This window comes from Lepidothrix coronata, unplaced genomic scaffold (assembly GCF_001604755.1).
Source record: "Lepidothrix coronata isolate B3197 unplaced genomic scaffold, Lepidothrix_coronata-1.0 Scaffold79, whole genome shotgun sequence".
In the NCBI taxonomy this organism is placed as follows: domain Eukaryota; kingdom Metazoa; phylum Chordata; class Aves; order Passeriformes; family Pipridae; genus Lepidothrix; species Lepidothrix coronata.
In genome coordinates, this window is record NW_016690259.1 from 163,930 (window position 1) to 187,061 (window position 23,132).

The following is a 23,132-nucleotide window of genomic DNA, read 5'->3' on the forward strand; positions in this document are numbered from 1 at the left end:
GCTTTCTGGACCCCTTTCTGAGCTCACAGGTCTTGTTAAACTTTAGGTGGCTGGTTTTTATCCTCTCTGGATTGTAAGATGGGGGGAAATGAACAAGTACTGGTTTCCTAAGGATAAAGTAAAAGTATTTAAAATGTGGCAGTTCAAGTAGACTGCTAATTCTAAGTTATCTGTGTTCATTTGGTGCTGCCTGCATCAGCTTCTGCTGAGGAAAAAGGATAGTACTGCTTCTTCAACAGCAGTTTGAAGTTGTATTAGTTTGAGGCAGTATGTGCTTATCTGACTGCTGGCATAGTCTTTAAACCCTGAGAGAGAGACTACAGATGGAACTCTGGCAGGCAAAATGAGGGAATGTCATCTGGATATTGTTATGCTGAACAGGATTCATGCACTGGACAGAAACCCCAAACAAACCCTGTACGTTTTGCAAAAATGGATTAAGTTATATACATCCCTGCAGTGCTGAAAATTGACACATCACTTGAATATGCTGGCAGTAGCTTTTGGTGTGAAGTCATCTGACAAATCATTAACAGATCAGAAAGTAGGAGAGTGTGGGTATTCATTTGTGTCTCTATTTTTTTCCAACACATCCTCGTCTGATTCAGTGCTGCTCAGTGTAAGCTTCCTGTCCTGGTCACTGTCCTCTGGGTCTGCAAGTGATTCTCGGTGAAGCTGCAATGATCTGGATTTCTTGAATGACTTTGATACTGTTGTGGTCCCTCTGACTTTACGCTTGGTTAGATGTCTTGTTTCAGCTTCAGTGAAGTCTCTTTCCTCTACCATGAGAGTCAGTTTGTCCATGACATTAATATTATGGTTAATGTTACAGCAGTTCTTGGATATCTGTTGGCCTTTGAAGGAAACAATACATGTCTGAAGTCCAGAATTGGGGAAAAATGTTTGCAGTGCCTGACAAAGGAGAACATTCTCCTTTGGCTCTCCTGTGTAGTTTCTGTCTTCTCCTGGGGGGAAAAAAAAGTTACAGTTTCAAAATCTCTTGCACTCTCCTACCCCTGCTGTTTTGGCTGCCTCAAGTTCAGAAGTGTTTTCCGCTTCTGCCAGTTGAACAAACTTTGGAAGTCTAAAGCTGGCATTACATTTGGTTAACTTACCTGAACAACCTTGTTGCTTTTTCCTCTTTATTTCTTCTTTTAATTGCCTCACCTCTGCTAAAAGTTTCTCTACAGATCGTTCACTGACTTCTACTGTAAAGCATATTTTCTGCAAGAAAAAGGGCATTTGATCAGATTAATAGTATTCACAGAAGCTGACTTTAACCTTGTTGCAAAATCCTTAAAGGTACTCACAATTAAGTTGAACACAAAGTAGTAAAAGCTTAAGTAATGAAGTTGAGGTGGATTTTAGAGATCACTTAAACCTTGTGTTGAATGAGGTGCAGGATGTTTTATTTGTTCCTATCTAAGCAAAGATCTAACAAACTACAGATAGTACTCGTCAAAATAATCCTCTTGTGAGAATTTATTAGTGAACTTGAAGATTTATCAGTGTACTTCTATCAAATGGAACCTTAAGTCTTCAACTTTGAGAACATAATGTGCAGCTGCTGATAGTAAATGGAACTCCCTGATCTTTCGGATGCTCTTTCAAAACACAGGTTTGTTTCTCATGTAGTGCAAGATGTTGTACCCTCTGCTTGACTTCAGTTTTGTAGTACTACCAAAGGTGAGGCAGGTATGCCTGGCTTACCTTGAGTTCCTCCTGCAAAGTGGCATACATCTCATTTATCTTATGAACCTCTTGCAAGGATCCATCCTCGTGAAAGAACTCTGACCTGTGGGCCAAGAATGTAACTGTATAATTCAAGTTAGTTATCCCAGTGCTTACTTAGTAGGAGCTTTAAAGAATAAATAAGCATTTTGAGCTTCAGTGGCAGGTGCCTATGTTGAGACAGACAGCTGCTCTCCTGGCAGAGTATGGGACTGAACTAATTTCCAAGTGTGGCGGAATGCTAAATAATTGCAGATAAAGGACAAAAAGTGAGCAGGATACAGCTGTAGCATTTGCAAAAACACTTAAATGCTTTTATAGAAAGGTAAGTATAGTTATGTTAACGGGAAGCAACAGCTGTCAGTCGATATGTCATTGTACCTGTGTTGTCTTACTGCTCTCACAAAGCCAGAAGATACGCAGGAGCCAGACACTGTTCTGTAGCCTTGCTGTTCTGCCATACCCAGATTGGTAACCACCAAAGGGACTTTCTGGAAAAGACTGAAAAAGCAGAAGTATAAAAACATGATCTATTAACATCAGAGGCCTCTTTTTGATAGTTAGCAGTTCTTGACTGTTAAGCATCCCAGATGGGGGTTTACAGTATAGTTAGTCCTTGCTAAATGTATTACATGAGACAGAGATGAGGCTAAAGGCAAACTCCAGGAGCAACCAGACACTGAGCCTGTATTATTTCCCCTGTTTCTGAGTACAATACACAATAATGCAATACTTGCTTGTTAAGCCTAGCCTGTGGGCAGCATGTCTCTGAAAATAGTTACCACCAATTTAGATATCTTAATATGTCAAGATAAACACCATGGATGGTTGAAGTCCTATAGAGAAAACCAACTTGATCAAGAACAGCTTATGTACATAAATATGCTGACAGTGTCTGCCTGATGATGCTGGCACTACAGATATAAAGGGACATCCCAGAATAGAGTCCCAGGGTAAGCTTTGAACTGTGCTCTAGCAATATAAGGAGGGATCTTACCTAATGTATAAGTTTCAAGGGTAAAATAAACAGTGTTAATAATTCATTTGCAACAAAGTGAAAAAAAACCACAACTGTTTCAAGTTAGAGCACACACTGTAGAAAACAAACCAATTATTACCCTTCCTGTGGCCGATGTAAGGCATGTTCCAGTCTGTAAGTAGAACAACTTTCTGTCATCACACTAGAGGTTAACAGAAGGAATACAAGACCCTGATTTGATAGGTGTGACTGCAGGTTCTTATGGAGGAGTCTCTCCCGGAATGTCATGGTCTGGTCTGTGTTGCGTCTGAATTTGTACCATCCTATTACACTCTGCAGGCAGAAGAAAAATCATTGTTAGTGTTGAATTCTGCTGTCCCTGTGTGTCACAGTGAAGCAAGGTTGATACAGTACAAAGTCACAAGTCTGAATTGTTTGGTGATATGTACATATTCAAGCAGTTAACTTGAAACCCTTAAAACATCTAAGCCTAATTCCAGTATGGCAGCTTCTTTCCTTCAAAACCATGTGTTGAACTGGCCTGTTTCTGAGCTTGTGCTCAAGCTGAAACTCTGCAAACTTTGTTCTGCTATTTTGTGGTTTGTTTCTTTTCAGCTTATACCTTCTCCCTGTAAAAATTTCTTCTGTAGAGAAGACTAATTTTTTTTGGTCAAATGGTGCTTAACCATTTGAGCAAGCTGACCTTAACTCATCTTAAGCTAGAAATTGATAGAATTCCTTTGGGATACTCGAAGTGTTCACTTGGGAAATTAATAAGAACAAATAAAGTTGTGACGTATATGTAACAAACCCTACATATATATACCAAGGATAACCTAATCTGGTTTTCTAGGGGGAAGAGATGATGCATCTGCCTTGACCAGCAGCATAGGGGACTAGATAAAAGATTTAAAATGAGGAGAGAAAAAAAGCTTGATGCAAAAGGTATCCAGAACAGCCTCCAAAATTTCAGTAAGGTCCTCAGTATGGTTTAGATTTGAAAATAAAATACCTTCTTACAGCCTGATAGTATTTTCTTCAGGGCAAGTTCATTCAGTTCTCCTGCAGAATTATAAAAGCTAGAAGAAGAAAATTAGGACAATTAGAGGGGAAAAAATGCTACTGAAGAAATAACTATTCACTAACATTCTGGTAATCATCTCTAGTAGTCTTTTCCCCCTCCTATTAAGCATAACAATATGCTGCCACAGCTTCTCTGCTGGGACAGAGCAGGTGATTTCATTATTCAGATAGTTCTGTAGGAGGTCTTGTACAGCCCAGATCCTCTTCTAGCATCAGTGCTGCTGGGATATAAGTTAAAAGTAGCACCTGTGTTCTCTGAACTACAAAAAAATAAGATGCCTTCAATTTGATATAAAAATGCATTTCTAATAAGAGCTGGGTTTATTAATTTTCAGAAAGGTTTGAGAAGGAAACTGTGATTCTCCCCTTACAGGGGTGTAAACCTGCACAGCTGTGTTTCCATCTATGGTGGAACTCTGAATACTAACTTTTGAAACTACTCCTGCTATGGGGCTAACAAGTGTTTCTTTTATTGACCCACTTAGAAGCCTATGGCTGTACCTTTTTATTTATTTTTAAAATTTTTATTGTTATTATTTTTGAGGGTGAGTGGCGAGAATGTATGCTTTTAGTAAAGCAATGGTTTTTTTCAGTATGTTGATATTATTCTTTACTTTACATGGTATCATAGCTCACCAGAAAGTGCACTGTGTCATATCTCTTTTTCCATATACATAGGCAAAGACCAAAAAAAAGACATAATAAAAAAGAATAGGAATAACATAAGGCATTTTGCATCTGTTATTCCAAGAGGTTGATATGGCTACTATAGTTACATCGTGTGATTTTCTCAAGTAATGTAATATAAGTTTAAATCCTGAAGAGTTCAAGTTAGGCATTTTGTATCTGTTTACTTAAGACTCTTACCTGAACAGCTGGTAGCAGGGAATATGCTTCTGTATATCTGGAAAGTGAAAGTAATATTACACCAGGTTCATCAGTTCATGATGTATATTCTTCTGTATGCTATGATCAGTATTAAACTCATAGCAGAACCAAGAAATAATTTTATATAATTTCTTAAAAACAAATGCATTAATAAGGTGAAGAAAGGAAATATTTAAAAAATATATTCTAATTAATTTGTTCAAATGTAAAGGGAACCACTTCTGTAAACTGTATTTTTTTGTGTATTTTGTCAAATGAAAAATCAAGTTGGGCATTTTATTTCTCTCTCCCTTCTGTCAAAGTACAGGAGTAGTATGTAATATGAAAGATTTCGCTTGAGTTACTCTGCAACAAGGCATAGATGCCGTTAGTAAGATGAGGCTGAAGAACAGAAACCCACAGGGTAGATAAATGGAAGGCTGACAACCAGAAAAAAAATGGCAGGTGATCTAATGGCATTCTAAATCCTTTTTTTTTAACCTAAATTCTCCACTGTTTTCATTTTCACAAGATAACTGAAAAAAACCTCCAAACTTTAGAGCAACTAAGTCTGCCTGTGAGAATGTAATAACAAGACTCTGGGTAACCTGATCAATGCCACTGCAAAAAATTCCCCACATTTTTGGTTCACCTGTGAGACTCTGTGAAGGAAAGTGTTACACCTTAATTGTATCCTAGAGTAAAACTAGAAAACGAGTTGTAATTTCTCCCTACCATATTTTCCGGAAGATTGGCAAGAAGGCACATGCTGCATTACCTTGTTCTGTTTCTTTTTGTATAACTGCATTTGAAAGGAATGGAGTTAACTGTGTGTGCATGTATGTATACAAATGTAAGGGCCAGTATAAAATGCACATCCACTCCAATCCCGTGAAGACTATAAAAAAAATACATCTGACATCTGCTTAATGAAATCAATAAACAGCTTGCAGCCTTCAGACACAGTATTTTATAAGCTCCCAATGAGGTAATAAATGCTAATACATTATAGGTCACATCACTGAAATAGACCGAGTTTTTCAGGGCAACTGTAGTTCAGGAGAGTTTGTGTTGTGGCCAGGACAAAGTAGCAGTCTAAACCCTAAATTACCTTTAATCTAAGAGATACTTGGTAAAGAGCAGCTATTCAAGGAACTAAGAACTAGTATTTATTTAAAGTTACTCTGTTTTCTGCAGTAGTATTGTAACTTTTGTAGCAATTAAAATGTTGCAAAATAATGTTTTTTACACCAACGTGCACTCCTGGATCTCACAGCTTTGATATTGCTCTAAGTTTTTGACTGCCCTCCTTCAAAACTAAAGCATTCATATATTGCCTGAAACCAAGCAGTGTATTAAAAATATGGACAGACTAACCTATTGTATAAACAACTTCGACATCATCCATTTGTGAGTCAGTAATGCTGTTCTTGGCTTCACCTTTCACATCTCCAAGGAGAAAACCTTCCTGTAGAGGGGAAGAAGAAAAAAGTGTTCATGTTAACCGTAGCATTGAACAGACACTCCTGCTGTACTTGGTGCTGGTGGGGCCTTACCTCTAATCCTGTGTGCAATTTTGGGTGCCACAATATAAGAAAAATACAAAGCTATTAGAGAATGTCCAAAGAAGGGCCATGAAGATGATGAAGGGCCCTGAGGGGAAGCCGTATGAGGAGCGGCTGAGGTCACTTGGTCTGTTCAGCTTGGAGGAGACTGAGGGGAGACCTCATTGAAGTCTACAGCTTCCTTGTGAGGGGCAGAGGAGGGGTAGGCACTGATCTCTTCACTCTTGTGACCGGTGACAGGACTCGAGGAAACAGAATGAAGCTGAGTCGGGGGAGGTTTAGGCTGGATAAAGGAAAAGGTTTTTCACCCAGAGGGTGGTTGGGCACTGGAGCAGGCTCCCCAGGGAAGTGATCACAGCACCAAGCCCGACAGAGTTCAAGAAGTGTTTGGACAATGCTCTCAGGGACCTGGTGTGACTCTTAGGGCTGTCCTCCTATGCAGAGCCAGGAGTTGGACTTTGATTATCCCTATGGCTCCCTTCCAACTCAGGATATTCTAAGAGGATTTTCCCTCTCATATTAAGTCCAAATGCTGTCTTCAGAAAAGGAAAAAAAGGTGTCAAAATGAACTTTTTTTTTTTTTTAATAGACTAGGTTTTCACTAATTTTTCAATATTAGCCCGTAGTTCCGAGGGGAAAAAAAGCAAAACCCAACAAGTAGTGATGCATCCTCCTCGGCTGTCTCCCGTCCCTCCTCGTTCAGCAGCGAGCAGCCCACGGCTGTGCGGATGCTGCCCGCCGCCCAGGCTCGGGCTAGGCGGCCACACCAGCCCTTCGCTCGCTCCTGGGCAGACACGGCGCTGCAGCCGCCGCAGCCTCCCGGTTTACCGGGAAGACCCCGCGTTTCCCCGCCGCTCGCACACAAAGCGACTCCCGTGCGCGGCGGGGCGGCAGAGACCCACAGCCCTGGGGCCGCGCCGGGAGCCCGGGCAGAGGGAGGCCCGGCGCCGGCGCGGCCACGGCGGGGGCGGCCCCTCCCTCCCTCCCTCCGCTTCCTCGCTCCCCTCTTCCGCGGCACCCACCGTGTCCGAGTCGGTGCTGAGGTGCTGGAAGGCGAGCGCGCCGAAGACGAAGCCCGAGAGCAGGGCCGAGGTGCTCTCGCCCTCCATGCCCCGGCAATGGCGGGACGGGCCGCGCCGCACGGCGGGAGCCCCCAGCGGCCGCTGGCGGCAGCGCCGCGCCGGGCCCGGGCGGGCACAGCCCGGCCCCGCAGGGACGCGGGATCCCCTCAGCCGCCCGCGCCGGGGAGAAACGTGGAACGTGTAAACGTTTTCTTCAGAAAGGGTGTCCTCTGATGTTTGGTCTTTGTGTGCTTTCAAAGCTAATCAACAAGATAGGCGATTTAATCGGTGAAAACGGATCACAGAATCACGGAATCAATTAGGTTGGAAAAGACCTCTGAGATCATCGAGTCCAACCCATGACCCGACACCACGGTGTCAACTAGACCATGGCACTAACTGCCACATCCAGTCTCGTTAAACACCTCCAAGGATGGTGCCTCCACCATCTCCCTGGGCAGTCCATTCCAGTTCCCAAGCACTTCTTTCTGTGAAGAAATCCAACCTAATGTTCAACTTAAATCTCCCCTGGCTCAGCTTAAGACTATAAAATAGCAGCTAACAAACAATCTCTAAGTGGTGTCCAGGTGTCAGAAAGACAAATTACTTGTTGGTAAAATTGCCTTGTTAAGGTTTAGGGCTGGACATGCTTCAACAATCTCAGCCCATGGGGAGGTTAGCAAAGCTTGGAAAGAAGGATGTATCACTCATAGTGGACACAAAGAATGCAATGTTTATGGGCCACAAAGACATCTGGCAGAATTCCCAAGATAAGGAAGAAACTAATGAAGACAACTCAGCAACTGTGCTGAATCAGCTTCAACTGCATGAAAGGTAATTCTGTCAGTGGTAAGATGGCAACCACTGACTTACGGCCACCAACTCAAGAAACCCACTGGCCCAAAAGAAGAGAAAGACTGAGCCTGTGGACTAATTAGCATAAGAAGCAAGAGAATCATTAAACAATAGAAGATACAATACTAATTAAAAGGACAACTATGTAACTTGTAACCAATGAACATTAATACCTTTGTTTGCTAAAATGTATAAATAGTGAAAAATTTTGATAGTTGGCGTGCTTGATTTGTGAAATACCACCGAGGACCCATGATTGTGCAACTCTGAAATAGATAATCAATATCTCTTTCAAGTGTGTAGTGTAATTATTGGCTTATTACACACTGTGCAATGAAACTGATTTTGTGAACAACAGCACCAGACCTCACCTCCTCTGTGCCCGCTTCTATCCTCCCTCACTCTCCCAGCCTCTTCCTGCCACCTGCCCAGTGAGACTTCTGGAAAATCATCCCTTGCAGTTTGCCTTAAATGGCACAGTTTTAAGTCTAAATTCCTGGATACTGAAACAATTGAAACACTGCTCTGATTTAGGAAGGCTGCTCAGTCCTCTGTGTCTCTGTGAATGTCTGTGAGTGCAGCCCAAGGGCTTGTCCCGAGGGTGTCCTGGCCCCATCCATGGCTGCCAGTCTCCTGCCTGCAAGCTCTGGGACCTGATGCAGCTCTAGGCTGAAAGGCAGGATCTGCGCTCATGGAAGTGCCTCATTGAGCTGCACTACGAGCTTTAGTTTGATGCTTTCATCAAAATGACATTTAAACTGAGCTGCCTGGCTCACATCATCCTGCTGGGAGTGTGGGTGGAGTGAGCTGGGCTCATGTCTTGGGAGTGGGAGGATTGTGTCATGCCAGCCTGCAATATGAAAAGGCATGGCACTGGCTGACCTGCTGTCCATAACAAGGCCATGCCTTTCAAAACAGGCCATGCAGCTGTGAGGATGTCTGGAGGTGCACTGTTCTGTTTAGGATCGTGGTGAGAATCTTCACGATTAATTAATAGTTAATATTAATTAATATTAACTATTAGTTAATAACATAATAAATTGTGATAAGGAAGTAATAAAATGATAATGCTGAACAATGCTGAGCAGTAAATTGTACAACTTCTTCCTCAGGTATAGACTGAGTTTGCAGAATATACGTTCTGTATTTTTTCAGTTGTCACATTTTACTCATTTTTAATACTTGTAGTAATGTATTTTTACCCATTTTAGCAGGTGTTCCTGACATAACAGTCAGAAGAAAGGTCTAGAAAACAATTTCAGGAAGAGAGAGTTAAAAGTGACAACATTCTTTGAAATATGATCAGAGGTCTGGTCTAAAGGCTGCAGGAGTTTTACCCCTTCACATCAGGCAAGCAAATGTTTGATTTCATCCCTCACCAGGACTATAGGTAAGCACATTCTTAGCCTTAGACATTAATTGCCTGACTCTTGAAATAGAATGTATGCTCCTGTGGTCTTTTAAGTTGTATTTCCATGCTTTTGGGATCTCAAATATGTTTTTTTTATGTTGCATATAAAATTAATATTCTTAGTGTAATATTTTTTCCATTAAAACTTGTTGGCAAGATTTAGAAGGAGAAGGGTTAGTTCTGGTGTATTTAAATAAAATTCTTTAAGTATTATTTAAAATATATGTGAATGGTGCCAAAATTTAGAAGAGGAAAATTGTTGTGCTTCTTAACTGTTGTTACAGTGCAGAGAGGGACCAGCTAGGACTTTTATTTCTCAACACACTCATAAATGATCTAGATCTCTGGATAAGGGGAACACAAGTGTCTGAATGATACAGAATGATGGACGAGGGTAATGGGAAAGAGCTAGCATGCATTTCTTACAATGCAAGCCATGTGGTATTAAAAAAGGGGTAATAAGTACAACACAAGTGAAGTGATACATTGCGACAAATGATTCCATTGTGGACCACGTTGCCGTGGTGAAGGCAACAAGAACTGATGGATGTGTCCATATTCCATAGCTGTTTGTGGAGAAAATGATGAAAGGGGATGAATGCTGATGTCTTTCAGGAATTGCCCCAAAGGACCCTGTGCTGTGTTTGCAGTCACTCCTAAGCCAGAGCTGGGAGAAAATGTTACACATTTAACCAATGCAATAAATGTTGGGCAGTGACAAATTATTTTATTGCATTTAGCATCAGTGATACACAAATCATATGCAAGATTTATATGGACAATATGTGAAATATGTATTGAAAGTCGTGTAATGCCTACACACCTGTGATATCTATGCATTGCTAAGGCAAACAAATGTAGTCAGAACATGTAGTGGATTTCCCTGTTTTGTGATACAAAGACTCAAGCCTGTTGTAAGCTACAGGATACAATAAATAAGGTTCTGTAATTGTTGAATTTATGTTGTGTGGAAACAATAATGCTTGTGTGGTCAGAGCTAAATGTATTACAGTCATTCTATGAGTGATACAGTAGTCAAACATACTTCTTCAATGTTTTCATAATTCAACTGTTGATGGCCAAAGATAAAGCATAAATAGCACAATCTTACTGTGGTCAGATACAAACACATATCTGTTTAGTGGTGTAGATGGGATCTGTACAGACCTTAAGGGCAGCAGACATAGATCAGTTAGAATGTTAATGCAGAGGAGTACAAAGATGCATTTAAGTGCCTGAAAACAGTGTAGTTTCTATAGAAAAATATTGCACTTGACATTGCTATTACATGCAATAGGTGATCTTTAAGGTTATTCTGGCTTTTTGGAGGATTTTTCACCAGTAAAACATGAACCTCAGTCTTGATAAATATCAAAACAAAACTACCAGAGATTATTTCCCCCTTAAGTAGCAATCAGGTGTGGAATTTGAGGTTGAAACATAGAGAAGACATAAGCAAAAAACAAAAACGCCCTTTATTTTCTCCTTTTTTTTTGTTTGGTTTTGGTTTTGTTTTTAAATTTTATTTTATTTTATTTTTAATATCTGCAATTGAAAAAGATATATTCTTAGTAGTTTTCATGTATAAGTACACATATCAGAATTACTGGAGTGCACAATGCTCTGGTCAGTTTTGTTTGAAAGACTTTCTTATCCTGCAAAGCATAATCCTGGTACCCCTGAATATTAACTGACACTGGCTAATCAGCCCAGGTTTGCTCTCTTGACCCTCTGTCATTGATTTACAAGGCTTTTCTAAGTAGATCAGCCTGCTTTGTAGCATAGCAAAACTCACACAGAAATGCCAGGGAGCCCTAAAACTGGAGGCAGAAGAGCATTTAGCAATAGTATCACCTTCATGTGCCTAATGGCAATGCTTGTGTGTGCTTCTGTACTTCTAGATGTAAGCAGTTTTGGATCATGTTTCAACTCAAAACAGTTAAACAATATACCCTGTATATTTACTATAAAAAATACACTATATATTTACCATAAACAATATACCCTGTATATTTACTATAAAAAAGATCAGCTGATAGATGGTTGACCATGACTGATAGTTGTGGTCATTGTCATTCGCCTCAGATAGAAATTTCTCTTTGTTAACCTTTAGGGAATGTATTACTTCAACATCTGAAGCACCACGTGGCTGAAGCTGATGTGTCAGTGCTCCTTTGGAACAGTATCTGCTGGGGACATACAATGTTCTGGTAGTCTGATAAGAAAGGCATTGTAAGAAAGGCAGGCTGCAAACTCCTGTAGGATATCCCCTCAGAGTCACTGGAATAGTTAGTACTGAACAGGAAGAAAGCATACCTGGAAAGAGTGGTTCCCAAAATTTCTGTGACTCTGTGATACCTTCTCTTTGAGGCCATGCCAAGTGTTATTTCCAGTCTGTATCTGCAGTAGGGTGCGTATTGGGAAGGCAAAACCATAGTGGCACTTCTTGAAAGCTGTTATGCCTCATTGCTGTTTTTCATCTGTTCACAGTGTATACGCATCTGCTCGAAAGCTGACTGCTGTACAGGAAAAGGCTGTTTATACCTGATTTAACACTTCCATGTAAGGCACTACAGATAGACAGAGGTCAGTGCTGTGTTTGCTTCTCCTTGCACTGAAAAAATAAACGGGTCATAATTCTGGTTCCATATGACAATTGGCAATTAGATATTAGGCAATGTTTTGCAATATGAAATTAGTAAAATGACTCCAAGGGATCAAGAGCCAAGAGTAGGTGGCTGACACCCATTTTGTCTCCTTTTCATTTCCCTAGGAGACCAGGATTGTTTCAAGTGAATTTCTTATGCTTGTGGGTGTCAATTTGAGATTTGTTAAATTAAAGGGAGCTTTGCTCTTGAATTCCTCCTGTGTCATCAGCATCTCTTTCTTCTAAGTTAGATTTCGTGAACAGAGAGTTTTGCACATTGTCTTGCAGCTTTCCTTGACATTCAGGGTACTTTGTGATAAAGAAGCACTTGTGGCTATTTGGTATAAATTCATCAGCTGTTATATACTAGACCTTACAAATGAATGCTACATTCTGTTGCTGCATGTTTGTTTGAATTATTTGCAATGCCTTCACACTTCCCTCTCCCAGCTTAGAAATGGATATGATTGCAGCATGGCTGGCTGTTGGTAAGAGGGACAAAGAGGGCAGAAGAATGACATGCAGAAGCTCTGTTTAGTCAGTGGCTGGCAGAATTAATTCTGAAAGAAATTACTCTGCCAAGGAAATTTGTGTAGCCCCATCACAAATTGTAGTTATTCAGCTCATACTGGATTCGACAAATGTATAGTTCAGTGGTTCTTTGGAAATAATAAAAGATCAATTATTGTGCTGGGGTGTAAAAAGCTATGCCAAATTTCTGACCAAAAAACAGGAAGCTGTGTTATGAATTGCCTTGAGAAATAAAAGATTTTCTTTCTTCTTCACATCATGAGCAAGTGCATCACCTTCATTCAAGGCAGAGATAAAATTCCAATCCATATGGATTTTGTAGTGCCTTTGGGCTGGATAGTTTGACCACCTCAATAGAGAGGCTACTAGCAACTCTTCAATTCTTTCACTTGGAACGCCATCCCTATGGCTTCCTCTTTCACAAACCTGCAAGGGGCTGGGGCTGCCAGGCTGGCCCATGAATTCAAGATGATGCTTTCACTGCAGTGGGTTGTTGCAGTGCTATGTGTCCAGGAGCAAACTGAGTGGAATAGGTGTAGTAATTATCTTTTGCTGTGTGGAAAATGTGACATGTTTGGTGAAAAGCAATACTGCCAAGATCTCTCTATTTATTCCCCCTCTAAACCTGTTTTGGTTTTTTTTTCCTCATACATCTGTGATAATTGTCTCAGCAACCCTCAAAAAACCTCATGTGTCTTGGGCTGAGTGGTTTGCCAGGGAAAATTATAGCTGACAATCCCATAATTCAGCATAATAGATGGGTGAACATGGGAGGGGGTTGCTTGCTCTCTGGTATTTTTAGAAAGTGGCAGGTAAGGATTACAGTGTCTGTGCTCATGGTGTAGTGGGGAATATGACTTTGTAAGAGTTAGGCTGTGCAAATGATAAGGTTTCATGGGATGGAAAACAATTCTGCCCTATTCAGGAGGGGAAACATCTTCTTACTCCCACCCAGGGTAGGCAAGTCTGTATTCCCTTCTATCCTTTTAAGAAAGAATCCGTCTTTTGTATGTCCAAACTTATTGCTGAGGCATCCCATTAAGCGAGTCACCACAACTTCCTGTTACTTTGTGGTGTCCTATCAATACTTAATTTTGCCCACCTTTCCTGCCTCAATCAGGTCCCAGAAACTACCTCCACCCTCCCGCCCACAAGGTTTTTAGCACCCAGGCGACATACATACCGATCCCCTGTGCTGGGGCTGATGGCAGCTCTTCAGAGACACTGCCTTGTGCCAGGTGCATCAGCGCCCACTCATCCAGCTCTCCAGTATATGCCACCCTAGGGAGTATGTGTTAGCTGGACAAGCCACTCGAGGAAGAGACTAGTAATGAGAACGTAAGGAGTGGTAGCTAAACAGAAACGGGTGAGTAAAGCTGTTTTACAAATGATAAAACAGGAGAGCCTGGAACTGGAGCCTTTTGGTGGGGCAGGTGAGAAAATAGTGGTTGATGGCGTACCTGGCAGCGGCAGCGTGATGGGAGAGCGAGGGGCTTGAGGTTGCCATTGAGAGAAAGACCACTGGGAAAGCAGAAAAAAACAAACAGACAAATCAGCAAGATTTTGTAGAAGATACAGAAAGCTCAGAAAGAAGCCAGAAAGGGGAGAGAAGGCAAAGAAGCTAAATAATGAGAAGAAGCAAAAGAAAAGTTAGACTGCTGAAAAAGATTGCAATGTAGTTGCAAAGCCCGGAAGGATGTCATTCAGCAGCAAATCTGAAGATACAAAAGCTACTTGACTCACTATAGGGCACAAGAAGCATGCCAGAGATTCATGTGAGCTTGAGAACATGTCAGGATCCTGCTTGTTGGTGCCTGGGCATGTGGTATAAACTAGAGGACTTAGAGGTGGTACAGCCCACTCTGACACCTCTGCTTCTGTTACTGACTGGAGGGTATTGGGTGCACTTTCTACAGAGGATCTTTGGGTCTGCTTTCATTTCCAAGAAACTCCAGTTTGTGTGTACTCAGACTGCTCCACAAACCAAACAATAGTACGTGGGATTGGGGATATTTTAAAAGGACAGCCCCAGGTTTAGAAAAACACGCTAATGTAAGTATGTGCAAAGGGAAGATGCTTTGTGGACTAGCATATCACTGTCTTGGAAGTTTTGCTCATTCTATCAAAATTAGTTAATTTGTTCTGTGAGAAGGCTGTAAACAAGCAGCTGGTGGGCTCCCCTTGAATTCTGGAGTTATTCACCTCTTCTGTTGTGCATTCAAAAAGGCAGGAGAGAGGTGGCTGTTAGGGTCTGAACTGTGTCTTTCCTAAGAAATACTGAATTAAATTATTGACAATTGATAGGATAGAAGGAGAAACCGGATTATCTATTGCATTTCAATTCTGTAGTTGAATAGATGAAAAGGTTTGAAAGGATGAAAGGCTTGTTACTTCACCACAGTGTATTTTGTAACCCTGTAATACAGGCTTTTTGGCTAATTTCTGGTAGAGCAATGGAGAGAGCAGGTTTATCACATTGTCAATCCCTGCCTGCTGAAACTTGCGTCTTTATTTCATGTGTGTTATTAAAAAATAAAATAAAAAAGCCTGACTTGCACCTCAAGCTTCAGTTTCATTCCTTTGGTCAAATACCAAAATGAGGCAGTTATTTCCTCATGAAGTAGAAAGTCTGACTAAATAACTAAATAAGTCACCAATTTGCACAAATGTCAGTTGGAGAAGTGTTTCATGTGTATCAAATGAGGTTTAGAAGAGAAGATTTTAGGCAGTCTGAAAACCACACCCACCTAGTTCTGTATTGTAATTTGTTGGCAGGACACCTTGTGAAAACTAATTGACACACTGAAAAGTTTTCTTATTGACAGTATCTAATTACCTAACATATATTATTACCTATCATGTTTTTTTTTTTGTTCTCCCCTGGTGAGTAAATGCTTATCAATTACAAGGAAGTGGGTGGAGTTAGGGTGGGATAAAGGGTAGAAATCACATTATCATTGAGAGTATCTGTGGAGTCAGGTTCAGAGAGCAGCAGCCTTCACCTAGACATAACTTTGGCTCTTAGAATGTGTAATTCTTATTTGGCTCCATCTCTGGAAGCTTGCTAGATTCTCCACTACGGATGAGCATATATTCTCAGAAAGGCAGCTGGTTGGCATTTTGGAGGAGTAAGCATGGAAGAAAATAGAGAGGGCCATGGTCTTTCAGAAAGTAAGATTTTGTCAATCTGGATGATTTTGTTTGTGGCGTTAGTTTTGTTGCCTTCGATGTTCCGAGTGTCACTGGGGATTTCTCATTTCTATGTGAATATTGTAATAAAAATATTAGAGGTAAGTTGAGAATTAGGTTCAAAAGGTATGTGTTTGCTACAGGACATGTTTAATAATAAAATCTGTACATTTTTTATAGAAGCCATAAAAGTCAGCAGAAAGAATCCCATTAACTTGGATGTGTTGTTTGAAGCTTTGTTTTACATGATAGACTTTGAGCGGTGTCTTAATGATATCTAGTTATGTGCTGGCTTACATATAATCTGCTGCTGGTTTGAGGTTTTCTTGGATTAAAATAGAGACTCCATGATCTATTCTAGTTCAGGCTGGTTAAAGTACTTCATGCATACTCTTGAAAAGTCAGATATAAAGAAAAAGAGGTATTAGTTTATGGGACTTGGTAAGTAATAAGAATATGTATTTTAGATGTACTTAAGATTCAGTGGTTTTATTTGGGTTATTTTATTTACATAGTATTAATATTCTAGGTAAGAATATTCACTCTGTGTGTTGCTTCTTCCAGATGTAAATCTGGAGGATCAAGCAGTTACAAGTTCTGTTGTACGAGACTTGAAGAATCTGTGCAACCTTCTAAAAGTGTAATTTTTCTAGGGATGAACTGATCATGGCTAAGATCCTAATTCTGCTGCTATCAGTAAGAGGTTTCTGGGGGTTTTAATAAGCCATAATTCCATTTAGTTTTTCAAGTTTGACTTTTCGTATCCATCATTAGCCAGAAGTAGGTACAGTGAATTCATCATACTGAACAGTGAAGGATTTCCATTTTCCAGTAGATTAACTTTGTGCTTCTGGCATAAACCTGCTTTCTGTGAATATACTTTCTACTTGTGGCAGAAAACACATTACTAGTATTATTGCTATTATTATTATTAAACTGTTGGAGTCATCTATTTGTGCAGTATAACATGTCTGTAGCCATGTGATATAGTTAATATCATAACCATCTTACTTTGCCAATTCTGTCTTTTTTTCTGTCTTATAATTCTTCTATCTCTTTTTGTTTGTTTGTTTGTGTTTGTTTGAGTGTTTGTTTTTTATTTTGTTTCATTTTAATGCTGATTAAGAGCTCTTGGGCAGGATCTGTCTTCAGCTGTATGAACAACATTTAGCATAGTGCACAGGACTGCAAAGTTTAGGGTTACTTGCTTTTTCAGATACCAGTGTTAATGACAAATGACTGCCTGGAGTGGCTATGTGTAATATTGGCCTTTATACGTCATATGTTTTTTTTTAATCAACTAGTGCTATGCTAATTAAATTCTTCTTGGTACCTTCTTCTTGGCACTCTTATATCAAATCTGAGAAGGTCTTTGGACAGGTCTTGCTGCTGCCGTTGCCAGACATTAAAATAACTTCCGTATTTTTCCCCCCACCCTGTGCACTTTCCAGCTTTGAGAGACATTCGACCCACTCAGTGTGTGCTTTATATAGGAAGGCACTTCTTTAGTGAAGCACATTACATATTTCTCTTTCCACAGTTTTTGTAACAGGTTATAAGCATGACAATTTTGTGTTCACAACGTGGAGGATCAATTTATCAAAAAAGAAATAATTAAAAAGTTAATTGTTATGTGATCAGGTGAGCCTTTTATGTTTAGTTCCCTGTGGCCACAGCAGCTAATAACAGGAACAGCACAACTCCATGCACTGCAGTTCAGACTGGCTTGATTTGTGTTTTATTTCAAAGTTGCTCCCTAGTTGTTTGATGGGCAAAAAAGGAGTTTCCTCTGTTTTCATCCGACAGGTAATTCCAACTACTTTCTTTGAAGTATTGCTCAAATGCTTCTCATTGTGCCAAAAGAGCAACTAAGAGCTGTTTTGGGGGGAAATGGGAGGGAGAGAGGATGGAGGGAATTTTAGGTCACCTTTGCTTGTGCTGTGGCCCACTAGGCTCTTTGCAGGGAAGAGTACAACTGGGAAATGCCAGGTTAAAGCTTGTGCATGTAATTGCTGGGCCTATTCTCTGAGTCCTGGGGCTCATTCCTCAGAATATGGCCAAAATTGCAGCTTGGGATACAGTCAGCTTTAAAGCAGGCTTCTATGCACTGCTTGTTTGAGAAATTAACAACTTGACATTGAAAGCCCAGTGAAGGGTGGATTGGTTTCCAGCTGTGACATTATCTACCTAAGATATTGCTAATGGGGTAATGCACAGAGACCGACCACGGTTCCTGTTTTTATCTGGAATGGCGAAATAGGATGCCAAACTGGATAGCTAAGCTGAAAATGCTAAGAGCAGATGCTTAGTCATATATTAGCACACTATGGATTATATTGCAGGAATATCAGTGCCTTAGGAAGTACCAAACAACTGGTTGATGTTTCAGCAAAAAAATCCAACCTCGAGCACTATGACTGGATTCTCCATTATGTTGCATTTGATTTAGTCTGTTATGTAGACCTGCAAAATTAACAGAAAACTTCTCACCTGGCAACACTTTATATTTGTTTCTTACAGCTGTAGATAGCAAATAGGGAGGCAGAGGGAAAACATGTTTTATTTTCCTCCATGTTTGTCAGCTTGAGAAAAATAAAAAAGTAGAGATTGAAATCGAGGACTTCAAAGTCAGAAAATATTTTTCAAAGAAAGCATATCTGTAGCCCTTACTGAATTTGCTGGGAGCAAAAAAAAAATGTGTTTTAGAATAAAGCTTAAGTTTTCAGATCTATTACTAAGCAATGAGTAGTGGTGGCATATGATAAGTCAATTTGATTTCTTGACTTCACTGAAGTGTTTTAGCACTGTGAACAGTGACTGGAACAAATGGAAAAGATGTAATCATGTATGGAAATAATTCGTACCGTCTAGAAGTGATAAAGATGAATGTGGTTTGATTTCTGATAAGGTTACTTTTCCCCATATGCTTGTAAACTTCTATTTGTAAATAATGTGTCTTCTGTGAGTTTGTACTTGCTTGTCTATATCAGAGTTTGATGGAAATGACAATACTAGTGAAGCCATTCTAGGGACGGTATTCCAGCTGTTCCAAAAGAAAATGCCTTTGCTCTCGCAGTCCTGTGGAGAGTCAAAGAAACATATTGAACAGCCGGAGCTCTATTTGCCAAGAACTTTCTGGAATTTTGAGTTCTGAACTTCTGTATGAAACTGGAGCATTGTTGTTTCTTGAGAAATACTCTCATGTAGGAAAGACATCTAATACTTGTGAATAGTCTTTGAATTGATAGCTACACAGAGGTAGCTAATATGCTGTAAACTCCCACTGGAGTATGGGCAGATGTTGCTGACACTTAAACTAGTGAAAGAAGCTCCCTGCCGTGCTTTCAAATACATGGCTATCCTGAGCTAACCTCTGCAACAAAGCCCAAACAAATTACACCTGTGCTCCTGTTCCAAACAAATGTTTGTGACCCTTCTCAACCTATTTCATCAGCTCTCACTAAAGCAGGCAGGAGATTTGTGAGTCCTTTTCACAATCTGATGGTGGACAGTCACATTCTCTCAGACATGCAATGTAATACTCAGATCATTTGATCTGGGTTCTTGGTTGTGATGTGAAAGGGGAAATGAGGCCAGACAGAGAGGACTGTTGGATGAAAAGGTCCCAATTGCTCGATCTTAGATGGTGATTTTAGTTTGTGCTAAAAATCTACTGACCTTCTCTTTGCCATTGTATTGGAAGACTACGGGGAGTAATTGCCCCAAAGCCTTTGTCACACATGAGAAAAGGATTGAGAAAAGCCAGTGTAATGAGTGACTAGAAAAACCTCTTGTAAGAATATGGGAGAAGAGGTAGTAAAATATGGGAAGAGATGCAAAACTGAATTATTACATAGTATAGAAAAATGGAGTACTTTAAATGGAAAAGGGAGGGAAAACTGCAAAACCCTCATAAAAAAACACAAAAAGTGAGATTTCAGAAAATCAACGTTCCATATTGTATAGTTTTTCCTGTCAGGTACTATGAAGAAAGTAATTAATATAACCAAGTATTGGGCATTCTTATTTTGTTTAGAATGTAATTACAGGAAGCTCAAAGAAATGGACTGTTGGAGTTAAGCTGTCAGGTCTTCAGTATTCCATCTGGGATCAACCACTGGATGTTTGGACTCCTTGTGTCCTCATCACTTCAGAAATGGAAGTGAGGAAAGCACAGCAGCTGAGTCCTCATTCAGTCAGCAAACTTAGGAATGAAGTTGCTACATTTAATACTTAAATTCTGTGTTAGTTGCAACATCTGTTGTTTTTTTTTTTGTAAGGCATTTAAAACATCCTTTCATTACTGTTTTGCAACAAAGACCAGCATGACAGCTCTGTCTCAATGCTGTGCAATACAAAGGTGATCGCAAAGACTTATTTCATTTTTAAAAACAAATTATACGTACAGATGCAACTGAATGCAGAACAACATAGTAGCTAGTCTGCTGAGTCAGTCCAGAGTTTGACCCAGACAGACAGTTTGACAGGCTTCAATTCAACTGCTCGATGAAAAGCTGAAGAGCTGGGTAGTTGTATGGTTAGATTCCCTCCTCGCTCCTTGTTGCCTCAGTCTCCCATGCCAGTTCATGAGCTGGGAGGGTTTTGTGTTCCACAATAATTTTCATCCATGTTTTTTTTGTAACTGCTCCCATTTCAGATGATCTCTGGTGACAGGTTCTGGACAATGAACTCACAACTTAACTGTGTTTTGTGGAAATATATTGCCTTTTTCTTGCTCATACACTCTGCCCAACACTTTTATATGATGAACCTCAGTTCTTGTATTAGAAGGGAAAACAGATAACTGTACCTTATGCACTTGCCCTGTGCCAGTCCAGATTTTGTAGACCTCTGTCCCCTGCCATCTTGGCCAAGCTGACAAGCCCTGTGTAACTGTTCAGCCCTTGAAAGCTCCTTCTCTTCTGCCTTGTCCCCTCGTCTTTGTAGCCTTGACCATTTACTTACAGCCACTTTTGTCTCACTCCTTCTCTGTTCTATGAGTCAAGACTATATTTTACTAGTAGTCTTTATAAATTTTTGTTGGTTTTGACTTACTCATTTAAATTAGTTAACATATATTTTGAGTCAGCTTGGTCAGTAATTATCACCCTTTTTCTATTTGGCAATCAAAAGTCAGCCTCCCTGAGGCATTCCAAATCCTCTAGGACAGTATGAGCAAGCTCATTTCTCGCAGTGCTTGCTGGCTGCCAGGTGCCTCTCTATGTAGGAGGACTGTGATAGGCAAGATAAGGGTGGTAGACAGGAGACAGGAAAGCAGAGAGTAAGGCAAAAAGGCTTTATTTGTCAAGCTCAGTGATTTTTTAATTTATTTTCCTCCCTCATGCCATACAAGTATCCTAAAAGAATATTGAGGAAGGGGTGAGAGCCAGCAGTACATTATAAAGAGGTTAAATTTGCCACATGTCTGCCTTTACTCTCTTTTGCAACATTGCTGTACCTGTTCCGGATGTTCTTTCATTTCTCAGTGTGTGGGCTGCTGTTTTCATGACACCTCCTGGCTCCACAATTCTGACTCTTCATGTGTTGCAAAAGATTGAGACAGGTGATGTACCAGTTGACCTTTTCAAGAGAGTAATTGGGAAGTATAGTGAAGGGCTGTGGTGTGGGATTTTTTTTTTTTTAACTTCTTCTTTTTTGATTTTGTTTGTTTGTTTTATGGTGTTATAACAGATGGTTTACATGGAGTTTAAAATACCCCATCAAAGCCTATTCTGCTTTCACTTTTTTCTTTTCTTTTAAGATGGCTGGTAAGAAAAAGTCAACTAAGGGTAACTAAAATATCCTAATTACGCCTTGGCAAAGTATCCCTTTTTTTACTGACTTTAATGCTACAGAAGGAGCTGGTAGAGAGCATGCAAAACTTCAGGATGGCAAAAAAGCTAATTGATATTGTTGGCACATGCAACACATTGTAGTGTAGTGAAGACTATTTGAGATCAACTTTGTGGTGACTTAAATGGCTGCACACATCGGTAAGAAGGAAATACACTTTAAGCAGGAGTTTATCCTGAAGCAGATGGATTATCCTTATCTGTTGTAGATGGGTAGCTTTAATAGCAGGTGAAGGCATAAGATGAGTGGGTTGTTGATTCTTTGATAATGAGCAGAGCCTACACTCAAGCATCCGGTGTCCTTTGTTAGGCCAGATATCTTGACATAAATACAGGAAGATCTAGGACTCACTAGAGCTACTATTTATATATGTATGATGAAAACATTCAAAACTATGAAAACTTGAAAAATTAGGTGTATTGGTATATTTGATTTGCTAATGGAGAGTTTTATGATGTTCTGCGCAGGGAGGAGAAACTTGATTTAGCTCAAAAAGGTGAAGACAGGGAAGGGTGAAAACCCATTACCAAAGCTACTTCTTCAGAAATACTATGGATACAAAATGTTGCTGCCTCTGTTTTCTGTTAACAGAAATCACATTAATGCCCTAAAAATGAGGTAATCTCTTTTATTCTTTAAAATTATTTTTTTTAGATCTATTTTTTCAGCATCTCTCTGATGTCAGTGATAGTATTTTGCATAACCCTATTGCCTGAAGCTAAGTGGAAAAGAGAGAGTTTTGGACCCATGGATCTCATAGTCTTTCAGGTAGCTCAGTAATTTGTTGAGCCTCCAGAAGAAAAACAACTGTGTCCTGAAAAGAAGTTTGAGCCAAAAAATTTTTCCTGGAAATGGCAAAAGGTAGTCTATGTAACAAATGAAACAGGAGGTGTGCAGGACAGTCTTCAGGCTCACTTTGAAAAATGAAAATCTAAGACCGTGTAGGAGTAAAAGAGGCTCAGACAACTCACCTAAGGTAATTACAGAATGTTTAGAAATGATGAAATTAAAACCATCAACATCTACTTTTCTTGTTTTGAGAACAGTGGGCCACCCTGCAGATTGAGGAAGGAGTAAAAAAGCAGAAGGCGCTGGCACTTGAAAATTTAATCTCCACTGGTAAGATCTCTGGATGAAGGGGACACAGCACTATTCATCTTGTGAAAAGGCAACTATTTAAAAATCTTACTTAGAAAGGAGTTTGATGGGCAAATAACTGTTGAAATTACAAAGCTACAGAAGGATGTTATAAGCAAGATAATCTGCAAATTTTGAGTCTTCTTGAATAAAAGGACCTAGAGACTAGTGTGGGTATAGAAAGACTGCTGATAAGCATTTGGGAAGCTGTCCCTGTTTTCAT

At 40.0% G+C, this 23,132-nt stretch overlaps 2 protein-coding genes across 2 annotated transcripts in view; one reads left to right on the plus strand and one right to left on the minus strand.

Moving 5' to 3' along the window:
• On the minus strand, positions 1 to 7,357 carry FAM175A (family with sequence similarity 175 member A). The gene is made up of 9 exons (XM_017820166.1): positions 7,248 to 7,357; positions 6,038 to 6,128; positions 4,661 to 4,697; positions 3,723 to 3,789; positions 2,850 to 3,043; positions 2,113 to 2,232; positions 1,711 to 1,795; positions 1,116 to 1,224; positions 1 to 965 (listed from the first exon to the last, which is right to left on the minus strand). The coding sequence occupies exons 1-9, from the start codon at positions 7,332 to 7,334 to the stop codon at positions 538 to 540; spliced, it is 1,218 nt and encodes a 405-aa protein (XP_017675655.1). The 5' UTR covers positions 7,335 to 7,357; the 3' UTR covers positions 1 to 537.
• The window catches only part of LOC108499834 (glycerol-3-phosphate acyltransferase 3-like), a 25,938-nt gene continuing 10,149 nt past the window's right edge, over positions 7,344 to 23,132 (plus strand). Inside the window, exons 1-2 of the mRNA XM_017820078.1 lie at positions 7,344 to 7,487; positions 22,819 to 22,891. Of these exons, the coding sequence (XP_017675567.1) occupies positions 7,344 to 7,487; positions 22,819 to 22,891 (217 nt within the window). The remainder of the gene's footprint in view (positions 7,488 to 22,818; positions 22,892 to 23,132) is intronic.

Excerpts from the sequence above, each read along its gene's own strand:
- FAM175A (XM_017820166.1), bottom strand. The coding sequence starts at position 7,334 with ATGGAGGGCGAGAGCACCTCGGCCCTGCTCTCGGGCTTCGTCTTCGGC. Across the intron at positions 6,129-7,247 it reads TCAGCACCGACTCGGACACG|GAAGGTTTTCTCCTTGGAGA; the intron begins GTGGGTGCCGCG and ends TCCCCTCTACAG. Across the intron at positions 2,233-2,849 it reads TTACATCGGCCACAGGAAGG|TCTTTTCCAGAAAGTCCCTT; the intron begins GTAATAATTGGT and ends CTGCTTTTTCAG.